The following is a 14,145-nucleotide window of genomic DNA, read 5'->3' as shown; positions in this document are numbered from 1 at the left end:
TCAATGTTGTGCTTTGCCTCTGGTCACTTCCTGTCAGCACCTGTGTGTCCAATCAGACTCAAAGCTGATCGTTTGCTCTTACTGACATTGTTCCATTTTTTTTTCTAGATCCTTGCTTGTGTTGTTCTTACTCTCTGATGTACGTCGCTTTGGATAAAAGCGTCTGCTAATACAAGTTGAATTGTAGAATTGGAGCTTTTACTCTGCTCTTGAACGCAACCCGGTTTGCCCCGGAAGTGTTTTCGCAATCTGTGTTATTGTTGTGAATGAAGCGAGCATGGACTCCTGTGTGCAAAACAAAAACACAAGAATAGGTTAGTGCAAACTTTACATTCACATTCAAGTATTTCGCTTTGCTTTGAAAAGGTTACGCACGCCGTTATTTAGTAACGCGAGTTTTATTTTGGGGGGTGTAGAAACTTTAATTAAACGTAGCCACAGTGTGCTAACGTTAGCTCCGTAAACAAGCGGTAAACATCAACCAGCGGACCACATGACAACACTGAAACTATTAACACAAGTTGTCGTTTCTCCGTAGGTTAAGTTCACTGTATCCATGATGAACTTTGACGGTCTCGACGCCGGGATGGGTGAGTACCCAGCCGGCCTTCACGGGTCTCTGGACGCGGGGATGGAGCCCTCCATGGACCCGCACCTGAACCCCAACTTACTGCAGGGTGTGGAGCTCGATCCGGAGGGGCTGGCCGTGACGGGCCCCGAGTCTGTGCACCTCATGGAGGGGATGTTTTCTGAGCTGCACAGCGCAGTTTCTGAAGTGGGCATCCCAGTCACCGCCACACATTTTGACCTCCAGGAGGAAATGCTCTGGATGGGTAACCACAGAGTAAGAACCGGATTAGTTCATTTCATATTTGATTGATTTATTTGCTCAATTCAGTGTTTGCTTTCAACACCATAATACACAACAAAAATAATATTTTCTCATAATGCTGAAACACTGTTCATGAGCAAACAGGAGCAGGAAGAAGATATAATACCTGCCCCCCCCCCCCCCCCCCTTTTCATAACAACACAATAAACTGTTTAACAGAATAAGGATAGGATAAAACTTTATTGATCCTCAGAGGGGAAATTCGGGCTTTACAGCAGCACAGACAAGAAAGATCAACAATACACATTAAACAGATTAGATAAGATAAATAAAAATGAGAACAGGGGGTATATACAAGTACAAAATGAATGATGAAGTTAACTGGGGGGAATTGAGAATTGAGACAGTATTTGCAGAGAATGACAAGATAAAGTGACAAGTGATGATTAAAGTGACTTGGAATGATAAGATGGCTAACCTGTTTGTTTTCTCTTTCTTTCACAAAACAAAAATAGATAAAAAAATATAGAAACAGTCAAATACAATCAGTTAGATTAACTCAATACGTTCATAATTTCTTTATACATTCTTTTAAATTGAATGATACTTGAGCAGCATTTTAAATGATCATCGAGAGAATTCCACAGTTTAACTCCGTTTACTGAGATTTGTTTTTAATGTAGCGCGTGCAAATGGACTTTTCAAATTAAATCTGCCGTCTACGATCCTCCTCATTAGATGTAAACACAAACGGCTGCTGTGCATTTTCGGGTAACGATCTATTTCTTGGCTTTAAACATGACTAATAATGTTTTCGAGTGAACTAGATCCTGAATATTCATCACACGTGAGCTTCTAAACAGTCTGTTAGTGTAGTTCTCTAACGTTTGTTTGTAAGTCTGATCGCTCTTTTCTGTAACACAAACAAAGGTTTAGTGTTGGTCACATACCTCATTGCAATAAGTGAAATATGGAAGAGTAAGCGAACAGTACAACATACGGAGAGAAGCAGAATCCAAACTGTCCTTTGCTCTGTACAAAACACAAATACATTTACACAATTTTCTCTTTACATATTCTATGTGATGGACACAGCATATATATATATATATATATTTTTATTAAAACATGTCTTTCAGTGTTATGGAAATTAACAAATACTTTGCAGCCTTGTTTTTCTTTCTGATTCCTTTCATTATTCTCTTCAGGGTCACGTCACCTCGTTCTTCGGACCGACAATGGGCCGCCATTCTTCTTTTCAAGCGCACGGATCCGACGACATCCGACACATTCAGAGTTTGGAAACAGGCGTCCTCTTCCTTTCCAAGTCTAACCTCAAGTGTCACACTCGTGGGGGCCTTTTTATGTTCGATTACCCGTAAGTGACACAAATAACCGTTAACTGGGGTAAATGCTCTTCTGCTGAAACAGATTGTCGACAATTTGCGGCTTCAAAATGATAGAATAGAATAGAATAGAATGTCTGTATTGTCATTATACAATTATTTGGCTTCACCTTAAAGTGCACACACATACAAGCATCCACAGCTAAAAACAACAAAAGAAGAAAATAAAAAACAGGAACTCTCATTCAGGTAAGATGGGCAATGTATGGTAGGAGTTATTTACAGGTAGTAGCATGACAGAATATAAATAGATATTGCAGAAATATAAAATAAATATTGCACAGTATGAAATGTAAAATTATTGCAGAAATATAAAATAAGATAAATTTGAAAAAAAAAGAATTAATTCTAGTAACATTTTTGTCATTCCAGGATGGAGGAAGGCGCTGACATGCACAGTCTCCTCATGACGGATAACAACACCTTGCTTATGGGTGGATTACAAAATTACGTGGTGGAAGTGGACTTAAATACTGTTCAAGAAACTCAGAAGGTGAGATAGTAGGACGACTGGAGCACATTTGACATAATAAACACACAAACAGCACAAATAAACACATCAGATTGATTTGTTTTCTTTGTACGTAACAGTTCAATGTTGAGGTACCAGGAGTGGCAATAATGCGACAAACCAGCCGTTTCTTCTTCTGTGGGCACACGTCTGGCAAGGTATGTTTTTATCTTTATTCATCATGTGTATTTTTCTTGTTATTCAAACTCATTTCAGTATTTCACCACAGTTACTTGATCTTTAGTTTTGAAGCTGTACAATCATCTTTTCCACCATGGCTGTCTGAATTCTTTCCCTTCGACTCATTCCCTATCTTTGTTGGTAAATCTTCTTCATGTTAAATCAAATAAACAAACAGAAAGGTAACCATTTCTTCATCATCAGTTAATGGGAGATGATTGTTCAGTTCACACAAAAACTCCTGATTTCTCAGGTAACCCTGCGGGATTTGCGCAGCTTCAAGACCGAGCACGAGTTTGACGCGTTCTCCGGCAGCCTCTCAGACTTCGACGTCCACGGAAACCTCCTGGCTGCGTGCGGGTTCTCCAGTCGAGGTTTGAACGGGTTGGCATGCGACCGTTTCCTCATGGTGTTTGACCTCCGTATGATGCGGGCCGTAACGCCGCTCCAGGTGCACGTGGACCCTCTGTTCTTGCGTTTCATCCCTACGTACACATCACGGCTGGCGATCATCTCACAGTCAGGTACCGACGGGAATGTGGGGTCTCCTTAATGTGGTGCATAAGTCGGTGTGTTTGTAGACTGATACATGTGTCTCTTTCTTTGGTATCTTAATAAAACAGGAAGAACAACAGCAAAAAAGCATAATTTTTTGCATTACTAAATATTAGTCACTACAATACATTGTTTTTCTTAATATTGGTAATTAGAAGTAATTGTTGATGCTACATGTAAAAGCATTTAGAGACATCTTCACCTTAGCCACTCATGTATTTGAAACATGTTCTCATGCACCTTGTAATTAAAGTTCCATCTTCCTCTTTCTCCAGGTCAGTGCCAGTTCTGCGAGCCAACTGGTCTTGCGAACATGGCGGACGTTTTCCACGTCAACACCGTGGGCCAGCTGCTCATGAGCTTCGACGTGTCGGCCAGCAAGCAGTGCATGGCGTTCGGGGACTCTGGAGGGTGCGTGCACCTGTGGTCGGACGCCCCAGAGGTCTCTTTCAACGACTACTCCCGGGAGACGGAGTTCGCCCTGCCCTGCCTCGTGGACACGCTGCCTCAGCTGGACTGGAACCACGACCTGCTGCCCCTCTCGCTCATCCCCATGCCGCTGACCAGCACCGAGCAGCTGCTGTCGGACTGGTCCTCCACGATGGCTACACCCAGCCCCAGGTAACACAGTCACAGGAGCTGCTTGTGTTTACATTGATTCACCTCAGAGGCCCTGTCCTGCTGCTGAAAATAATCACAAGTGCACTTAATTAATTGCCAATTTATAAACCATTATCTCTAGTTTCAGTACTTTTATAATAAAAAGAGCAGTTTACAACCATTTAAGAAAAATACTGAGCGTCTGTGACAAAAAGTAAACACCCGTAAGCAGTTTTTCAAGATTTAGTTCTTCAGAAGGAAGCGGCGGGCTCGGGGACGTCATACCACAAACCAGAGAGGGAAGTGGGAAAGAGTTTAGAGACAGACAAAGTCATTGTTGCTTCATGTGTGTGTTCATGGGATTTGTTGACAATTGCAGAACTGTACAATATAGTCTGCTTTATCTCTGATGTGAAGCCATTTCACAGAATGAAACCAATCTATCAAAGTTGACATGTTTGATCTTCCTCCTCGCCATAAAAAAAAAAATATCGATTCACAGTAAGGAACTTGTTAATTCCATTTACTGCAGTCGTCTTTGTGTGACTGCACCCGAGGTGATGTCAGTGTTTTACATCACGTCACGTTGACATGATGTTCATGTTTGTGAAACTGTTTTTTCACGCTCGATTTGATAAAACCAGCAGAATTTGAATATGTTGCAAATGTAATCTCTCTGTTTCTGCTCAAGGGGAATTACAAGTCAGCTGCACAAGATCAACATGTACATGAAATATAAAGTATCAGTTTATGATATTAAATAGGAATATTATAAAATAAATAAATAAAATTGTCCTTTACTGCATAACTTAATAAACACAGCTGTGTGTTTAGTTTTTCTTTAACTTTGGCTCAGAGAGGGAGAGAGGAGGAGCGGGGTGAAGAGCGACAGGCAGTTAGAAGAGAAGTAGGTGCAGCTCTGTAGAAGACGTTATTTTAATGCAACATTAACTATATAAATATTAACAATATTGTCTTACCCTATTCCAAATACAAAGATATATCTTAAAAAACTTGATGTATCGCCCAGCCCTTCTGACAGCACAGCAGACTTTTAACCATTATTGAAAGTTCAACTCCGTCTAAAAAGTCTTCAGGATGAGTTGTGAAAGATCAGTTTCCTTTTGGATCCAGCCTTGCAGCATTTAAAATGTCAAAATGTTCACTCACTCAGTTGCCAGTGTTGTGGCACGATATCAAATACCGCACAGAGGTGAAGTGGGCCTTTTACCTGTGACTTGTTTGTGTAAGAAAATTCCTTTAAGTCCAGATATGTTGAGAGATTTATTAAACAAAATAGGGAAAAACTCATTCGAAACGAAAGGTCCAAAACATGATGGTGATAAAGATGATGATGACGGTCAACAGAACATATTTCAGACTCTCTCACCCTCTTTGTCTAGCCTCCTGCCACCCCCAATGTCACAGGTAAAAACAAAGTGAACCACGCCCACTGCTAATTACCAGAAATAATAATTAAAGGGGCAAAATATAACAAATAATCAACTGAGGTCAAAATCCACATTATTTCTACTACAGCCAGTTTGGCAGGTAACGACGTCGGCCAGCGAGTCCTCCGCAACAGTAGTGACGTTGAGTTTTGGCTGAAGCTGTTTAAAAGTGGTGTTTCTGTAACTTGTGGGTCGATTCGGAGTCTGCAGTTCATCATGCTGAATTGTGTTGTTTCATATCTGCCCTCATTGATGTAACAGAGGGGGACATGTTTGACACTGTTCACTAAAGTGTTTCCTGTAAAAACAAACTGTTCTTTGTCACAGGCGAGCTCCTCCTGTGGACCCAGAAATCCTGCGCACGATGAAAACTGTCGGCTTTATTGGTTACGCAGCAAATCCTCGTACCCGGCCCCGGAACCAGGCACGTCAATAACACGCGATGTCGATCTTTTGCCACAGTCTTTGGCTTTTGTAAAGGCTTTCAACAGTCTTAGTATTATATTGTTCATGAATAGGTCCCAGCTTTTTTAAAAGACGTTTTCTGTGTCGCCTTCAGGTTCCTTACAAAATTAAAGACGTGGAGCTGGATTACGATAACTACAACCAGGTGCCCGAGTCACCGATTGGCCGAGATGAAGAGCCACACCTCTACATGGTGCCTAAAAAGTACAGAAAGGTTAGACCCACCGTGATTATTTATGGTTCCATATAAAAACTAAAGACATCTTACAATAATCTGTTTGATGTCTCTGTGTAGGAAAAGAATTTGTGCTAACATATTTGTCGTTGACCAGGTCACAATTAAATACTCCAAGCTTGGACTGGAGGACTTTGATTTCAAACATTACAACAGAACTCTGTTTGCTGGTCTGGAGCCTCACATTCCCAATGCTTACTGCAACTGCATGATCCAGGTGAGAAAGACAGACGGTATCTGTAGAATTGCTTTTTAGAGATTTGAAAGAACGCGGTTTGATTTCATGACAGCAGATTTAATCCTTTTTGTTTCTCTCTTGGCACATTAGGTGTTATATTTCCTGGAGCCAATCCGGTGTCTAGTCCAGAATCATTTGTGCCAAAAGGAGTTTTGTTTGGCCTGTGAGCTCGGCTTCCTCTTCCACATGTTGGATTTGTCGCGAGGAGATCCATGCCAGGTAGGTTTTTTTTCCGTCGGGGTGGATCCCTGTGGGTTATTCGGTGGTGTTAAAAAATGTCGACGTCAAATTGTCTCAGCTGTTTTCTCCGATGTAGATTTCCAAACTAATCTCCCGTCTCCTCCTTTCAAGGCCAGTAACTTTCTCCGAGCATTTCGAACCATCCCTGAGGCTTCAGCGCTGGGTCTGATCCTCGCAGACTCAGACGAGCAGACGGGGAAGGCCAGACTCGGCCGCCTAATCCAGAGCTGGAACCGCTTCATCCTCACCCAGCTCCACCAGGAGACCCAGGAGCAGGAGGGCCCGCAGGCCTACAGGGGAGCCAGCAGCAGGTGGGAACAGGCCACACAGACGCATCTCACTGCGGTGACAAAAACTAGAAGGAAGTCAGGGGGTGGGTCGGAAAACAAAGCTGTCACAGAAGCTGAAGATTGAGGGGACTTGAATCACTTATTTGTCGGTGTTGTGTTCATGCAGTTCTCTGGGCTCCTCTGGTGAGTCTGAAATCGGAAAACTGTTCGGCTGTGAGGTTGAGAACAGCAGTCTGTGTCGCTGTGGCAAGGAGACGGTGCGCACCTCCCTCACGCTGCTCTTCACCATGCATTACCCTGAGCAGAGCTCTCAAGGTGAGTTGCTAGTCCTCCTTTAGTCACCGCTGTGCTTGGATAGTCTCGAGTTCTTCACTTGACAAGTGTTTTGGACAGCAATGGTCAGAAAAGTCACATTGAGGACGATCTGTGATTTGCTTAGCTTACAATTCAATTCAAAAAAACTTTATTTGTTCCCGGGGGGGGGGGGGGCAATTCAAAGACACACAGAGCAGTAAATTAACAACAGTGCAAGTAGACGAAACATTTTAACCTAAATATAAAGTGTCAATTTAAATACAGCTTAAAGCTTAAACTTAACTTAAAAATACAAAATATAAAATATAAAAGAGTAGATATGAGTGGACAGTGATCGGACTAACAGATGTAAACAGATGTAACCAGAACTATGTGCAGTAAACGAGAAATAAATATGTATATACAGAGCTATGTGCAAGTAGACAATACTAAATGATAAGTTAATAAGGTGCATGGTGAATAATGGAACAACAGAACTAATATATACAATATAACAATGAGATAAATAAAGTGACCGTAGTGCAATGACGGATACAATTATTTCACTTTGACCCGACAGACAAAACGATAAAGGAGTACGACTTTGCTGAGATCTTAAAGAAAAGCATCTGCCTGGAGCAGAGCACTCAGGCGTGGTGCGAGAACTGTGAGAAGTATCAGCCCACGGTGAGTGACAACACGCGTTCAGACTGAGCCGCAGTGTCTCAAACAGACACCAGCTCTCTGGTGTCAGATGACTCTGCCTGATGAGAACTGTTCGATTGTGTTACTGTAGGTTCAGACGCGCAACATCCGCTGTCTGCCTGATGTTCTTGTCATCAACTGTGAGGTGAACAGCGCTAAAGAGGCTGAATTCTGGAAGGTCCAGGCAGATGTAAGTGACTTTTTGGTCCTTTTTTTTTTTTTTTCTACCTGGTAAGTTTTCAAATGTATTGATTAAGCTGATTGTTGACAAGCCTGCAGTTGAATGATGTCATTATTTTTGGTTTTCTTCACAGTACGCCTTCAACAAGGCAAAGCAAAAAGAGGCGATGGAACCTGCAAAACCCAAAGAACCCCCACCCATGCCCACCGAGTGGTGCTTGGAGTAAGATTCCTCTTTTGATATCCGATAATGAGGGTTTCATATTTGCGTGGACATTTATGATAGCTATGTTGATTGTTCCCATTTGAAATTCTCTTTTAAATATGATCCGTTATCCCTTAGTCTATAAGACATCAGAAATAAATGATAAATAAAAGCCCATCATCATGTCACAACCCAAAACCACCTAGCTATGAGAGTGTCACCCACCTGCTGGAGGGGTTACTGCCCTTTGTGATGTCACAAAGAGAAAATCTCCAAACGGCCCGTTCGAGCACAAGTTTTCTGGAAAGTGGAGCAGACTAAAGATGGAGAGGATGGAGCGTGACACATATAAGTGTTAGAAAAACATGGTGAAGTGCATGACCTTTAATTTAAAAGAGAGAGAGAGAGAGAGAGAGAGAGAGAGCAGCAAATCCTTAGATATGATCAGGAAATTTGAATTCTAGTGGATCTGTGTGGCTCCCAATGAAAATGTATTTCTATCATCTAATGAATCGGAACAAACAAATCAAACGTTTCAGCTGAATTCATCTTAACATCCCGTACAAACACAGATTAAAATGACAGTTGTTTGAAGTATTTGTATTGACAGAAAATCAACTGCCAGCAATCATTGATTATTGAAAATGTCCATTCTAAGGATTAAAAAACACGTGTGGCTTCCAGCTTCTCCAGTTTGACGATAACACCTTTATTCAAGCCTTAGAATAAAAAATATCATGAATTATCTTTTAGCGTTGGATTCTACTGTTAATAAAAAAAAACAGCAAAGTATTAATGCTCTGTTTTGGTAACTGATAAATCAAAACACTAACCAATTCAATGAAATAAAATCTGAAGCTTTTTCTTCAATGTAATTAATAATATGTGAGCACTCTACTTAAGAATCAAATACACAGGACGTGATGTTTAAGAAATCCTTTGTGCCAATAGGTGGGGAGCATTTCACGGCATTTGTTGAGTTGTTGAGAGTGGTAGACGCTCTCTTGGCCTGGGTAATCTTCAGGACAGTTGAGCACAGGCCACATCATCAGTAGTGTACCCTTGCATCACCGGGTGTTTCGGCCTTTCACCATACACCCTCCACAAGGGGCGGCCCGCTGCAGGATGATCAGCCCTCAGCGTGTGTCCCGTGTCAAACCGTCCCAAAGATTCGCCCTGACATACTTGGGGCCCAGCGTGGATCTTTTCCGCTTGATCCAAATCCACCGGCTGCTTCTTTCGGCCCGCCTCTGAAAGTGATCTGACGGTCTTGCGCAGAGCCTGACCGTGGATTCCAAGCTCCTTCGGCAGTCTGGTGGTAGACGACGCTGATGGTAATGTTCACTCTTGCTTGTTTGCATCCTTGTAGCGGGGAGGATTGCAACACAGAAGGCTTCACCTTTGACACCCGGGCGGAGGATCTGCGGCACGTCTGGATCCCTCTCTCTCTCAAGATGTCCATCAGCAAAAGTCAGGGCCTGGAGATCAGCAGCTGGCCTGAGGGCGAGGAGGTGAGAGCGGGGGGGAATCATTCACAACACATTTCTAGAATCAAACACTCATTTGGATCATTTTTTTTTCTCGCTGAACATTTTATTGGCTGGGTTTTTAATCTCCGGTGCGTCTGATGCCTCCTCTCACCGTCTCTGACCAGCTGAGTGCCGAGGAGGAGACGGAGGGCACGTCTCTCTACGACTTGGTTGTCACGGTGCCGCACGTCTTGGACGCTCGCACGGGAGGAAACCTGGTGGCGCACATCAAAGTGGGGGAGACGTACCATCAGAGAAAAGAGGTAAATTGAAGCTCAGATTAGAGAGGACTGCTTGTTTGAGTAGAGACAACGTTGGCCTCGTTGATCCTGAGTTTGAAAACGGATTTTGATAATCATTTCTGTTTCAGGGAGTCACTCACCAGCAGTGGTACCTCTTCAATGATTTCCTAATTGAGCCAATTGACAAGGTAAATATTTGGTGAATTCAGCTGATAAAATATCACGTTTGGAGTCATGTAAAAGTATTGACGTTGTTTATTTGTCAAAGACTGAAGTGGCTCAGTTTGACATGAGCTGGAAAGTGCCGGCCATTCTGTATTACTCCAAACGGAACTACCACGCCAAATACGACCTCCGCAGTAAGTTTCAGGACATCAAATCATGAGCTGTTGCTCGCCGGTAGAATACATTTCTGACCTGATTGTACGTTCGTTTTAGTTAAAAACCCGATCGATGCCAGCGTGCTGCTGACTGAGGCGTCGCTGGCTCGGAAACAGAGGAAGAGTCACGCCACCTTCATCCCCCTCATGGTCAGCGAGATGCCACAGGCCGGGGACCTGGTGGGGCTGGATGCTGAGTTTGTCACGCTCAACCAGGTGAGTCGAGAAGGGCAACTCACATTGTAAACAAGCTCCAGGTACTCTTTGTAATAAAGCAGATTCAATCTAGATAGGCTGAACAGGTTGCTCTAGTCTCCTACACTCAATAGAAATTAACCTTTAGGTATTTTTTTTCCCAGAAGGCATTTGTGGTGTTTCAGTCAGTTCTACACAAGACGAGGCAAAACACTTAAATGTTATCAAACTCAGATCCTAGAAATCAAACTTTCTTATGTTCGTGTGTGTTTGCAGGAAGAGGCAGAGCTGCGCAGTGACGGCACCAAGTCGACCATCAAGCCCAGTCAGATGTCTGTGGCCAGGATCACCTGCGTGAGGGGTCAGGGCCCCAACGAGGGGGTGCCCTTCATCGATGACTACATCTCCACTCAGGAGCAGGTGAGAGATTCCAGAGAGTAAAAAGTTCTGATTCTTCCTTCTTTGATTTGAATATTATCTGATTTCCGTACTCCTCCTCTAAGTCAGGAAACATTTCATTCAAAACATTAAAGGAGGTCATCGTAGGATCAACTGTTCCTGACATTTTAAACAGATTGATTGATTACATTTCAGACATATCAAATAAAATCAAACATATCAAAAATACAAAATGTTCAAATAATTTCAAAAAAAAGAAAGAGAAAAAGAAAATTACATATATTCAATTGATATGCCTGAAAAGGAGCAGGAAGAAGTATAAAACACAGCTGCTCATGTGTGTTCATGCGTTTGTCCCTTTCAGGTTGTAGACTATCTGACACAATATTCGGGAATCAAACCAGGAGACTTGGATGCAAAGATTTCTTCAAAGCATCTGACCACGCTGAAGTCCACCTACTTAAAGCTGCGCTTCCTCATCGACACAGGAGTCCGCTTTGTCGGCCACGGTTTACAGAAGGACTTTCGGGTCATCAACTTACTGGTATTATTATTTCACAGCTACTTCAGAGTTCCCTTGTTAAACAACTGTAAGACATCTCTGCAGATTGTTTCCTTGGAGCAGCTTCAGGCTTCAAATTGTCTTTTTGCTGTTTTTCAGGTTCTCAAAGACCAAGTCGTCGACACCGTCTACTTGTTCCATTTGCCACGCAAGAGGATGATTTCTCTGAGATTCCTGGCCTGGTATTTTCTAGGTAAGTCGCGGCTAGTACAGTCAAAAACATTCACAAGGGTAAAATGTACGGAGAATGATCACCTACTTCAGATGATGACTTAATAAGAGCGTTGAAGCCAAATAGTTGAAAAATTTCAATTTTGAGTTGTTTATTGATTATTTATTATTTAAATTAATTATTAATTGATAATACAAACTCTGCCCCACAATTGAACGAGCTAGAGCGGCTGCTAATGAATATCAGCTGTGCCCAGTCGGGGAACTGGGTTCTCAGGTTTGCAGTCGCACTGTTTTTAGACCGCAGCGAAGCAGCCACAAAATCTCCGAAAAAAGAATCTATCGCCAGGTAACGCACCGGCCTGTGTCTCCTCCATCCCGGTAAGAAAAGAATGCTAAAATTGTTTGTTAAGAAGAGGAATAAACAACATTAAAAACAAAGGAAAACTTGTGGTTAATTGGGCGCTTTCAAAGAGTGTGATGACGGTGCAAGGAGAGAGAGATATTCCCTTCAGGAGTGGGTGGAGTAAAAACACAAAACAGAGATTAAAGAGGATAAATATTTGACCTTTTTATTCATCAGGCTGACCAAACACAAGTCCAAATGAAAAGTAATGATCATGCATTACTGGATGAAGTGTAATTAAAGAAATGTTTGCCTTCAAGTTAGCTATCATAACCAGAAACAGGTGTGGCCGACTTTGTGATCGCAGGTTAAAGAATGAAACTCTTTGACTGCAGCACAGGTTGAGGGCTAAAGCAACTCAACTATCACAACTGCATATCTGCTCCCAATTATTAATTCATAATCTGACATATTGGCTTGTTTATAAAGTGACTTAAACATGACCTGTTGTTTTGAAAATCAAGTTGAATTGATTTCTGGGATTATGTTTTGTAACATAAGCGTTTGGATGTTAATCCCAATATCTGCGTCACTGCCTAATAGTTGGAAAGCATTATGGAGGATCATTCCGACTTCTTTCTTCCCAGACCTAAGCATCCAGGGGGAAACCCACGACAGCATAGAGGACGCTCGCACCGCTCTACAGCTGTACAGGAAGTACCTGGAGCTGAGTCGAGGAGGCGGGAATGACGAAGTTAGGAAGGTCCTGAAGGGACTCTACGAAAAAGGCCGCCAGATGGACTGGAAAGTCCCCGAATCGGACCCAGGCGATGGTCAAGGTAGCCCAAAAAGTACGACGTTACAGTGAAATGAGTTTTAATGCGGATGATAAGGAAGCGATCGCGGGTTTATGTGCTGGACTGGATGAGAAACAGAGTCTCAAGAGTGGATTGAAAGCGCTCTTCTTCCTCCAACAGGTGCTGCTGCGTTTCCCTCTGTGATGGGGCTTTGACCTGCACCGTGATACGATCCCACCCCCTCCACACTTCGGGCTGATCTCTGACACTTCAGTTAGTATCACGTTGTTCGTTTTCCCAATTTAACTTTCCCATCGTTTATGAATGTCTTCGTTGCTTGAACATTCTGCTACAGCACTGCGGCCAGTTTTAAATAATGATTCAATTTGTAATAAAGCTATTTGTATTTCATCCATCTTTGCTTTTGTGCTCATGTAAATAAATGTATCATGAGATCTAGAGGATGAGTAGTGTGGTACCAGCAGGGAGTGAGAAACATTTTACACTCGCATGTTTCAGAAAAGTCCATTCAAATGTATCAATTAAGTTTTGTTTGAGTTAGAAGTATTAAGCATATTTGGTTTCACTTTCTCCAGTAACCTTTCACGACAGGTTCGATAACCTTTACGGGCAGCTCCAGTGATGTAATCACAACAAACATTTGAATCATATGAACTGAAGAGCAAAGGTGACATTTCTGTGAAAAGCATTTTTGCATAGTTTTGTTTAAATGAAAATGAATAACGAGATGTTGAACAGTTTACAGTAAATTGTTCAAAGTGTCTTTACAGTAAAATAAACAAATACCTATGAACACCTGAGTGAACTAAAGGCACGTTACGGGAGAATTACATTCATTGGTAATATGGTGACGCTTCAGTTTCAGAGTGCGATTCATATTTAAGCAAACAAAAAAGGTAAAAGGTAGACATCATTTTACTTTCTCCTGAGAAGGGGTCCAAAACCGAGGACAGGAATCACAGGACTACATGGACAGCTTTCTTAAAAAACACTTACCTGTTCATTGACGAAACATTTCTAGGTATCAAATACTTATTTCTGTTATTCCTGAACTAGGATTATGAATGCAGGACAATTAATTGTAGCAGAATACACTTGCATTGTATTTTTGTTGCT

The 14,145-nt window shown here is 42.2% G+C and overlaps 1 protein-coding gene across 2 annotated transcripts; it reads left to right on the top strand.

Annotated features, from left to right (window-relative positions):
* The first annotated feature begins 201 nt into the window (after positions 1–201).
* Positions 202–13,419, top strand: pan2 (poly(A) specific ribonuclease subunit PAN2). 2 transcript variants are annotated; one of them, XM_061057887.1, is made up of 26 exons: positions 202–314; positions 539–844; positions 2,041–2,210; positions 2,611–2,731; positions 2,830–2,907; positions 3,183–3,453; positions 3,760–4,105; positions 5,863–5,959; positions 6,095–6,214; positions 6,333–6,452; positions 6,564–6,692; positions 6,825–7,024; positions 7,170–7,318; positions 7,878–7,984; positions 8,094–8,192; positions 8,317–8,405; positions 9,757–9,898; positions 10,042–10,179; positions 10,287–10,346; positions 10,427–10,517; positions 10,597–10,754; positions 11,010–11,153; positions 11,497–11,676; positions 11,794–11,887; positions 12,859–13,050; positions 13,189–13,419. In XM_061057887.1, exons 2-26 carry the CDS (start codon positions 557–559, stop codon positions 13,221–13,223), a joined length of 3,618 nt encoding a protein of 1,205 aa, XP_060913870.1. In that variant the 5' UTR covers positions 202–314; positions 539–556; the 3' UTR covers positions 13,224–13,419. The 2 variants fall into 2 exon arrangements, with proteins under 2 accessions (XP_060913870.1, XP_060913869.1); XM_061057886.1 differs by having other exon boundaries at positions 12,859–13,062.
* Positions 13,420–14,145: the final 726 nt, after the last annotated feature.

This window comes from Labrus mixtus, chromosome 15 (assembly GCF_963584025.1).
Source record: "Labrus mixtus chromosome 15, fLabMix1.1, whole genome shotgun sequence".
Lineage (NCBI taxonomy): Eukaryota > Metazoa > Chordata > Actinopteri > Labriformes > Labridae > Labrus > Labrus mixtus.
The sequence above is the reverse complement of the archived record's forward strand: the minus strand, read 5'-3'. Positions and strand labels throughout refer to the sequence as shown.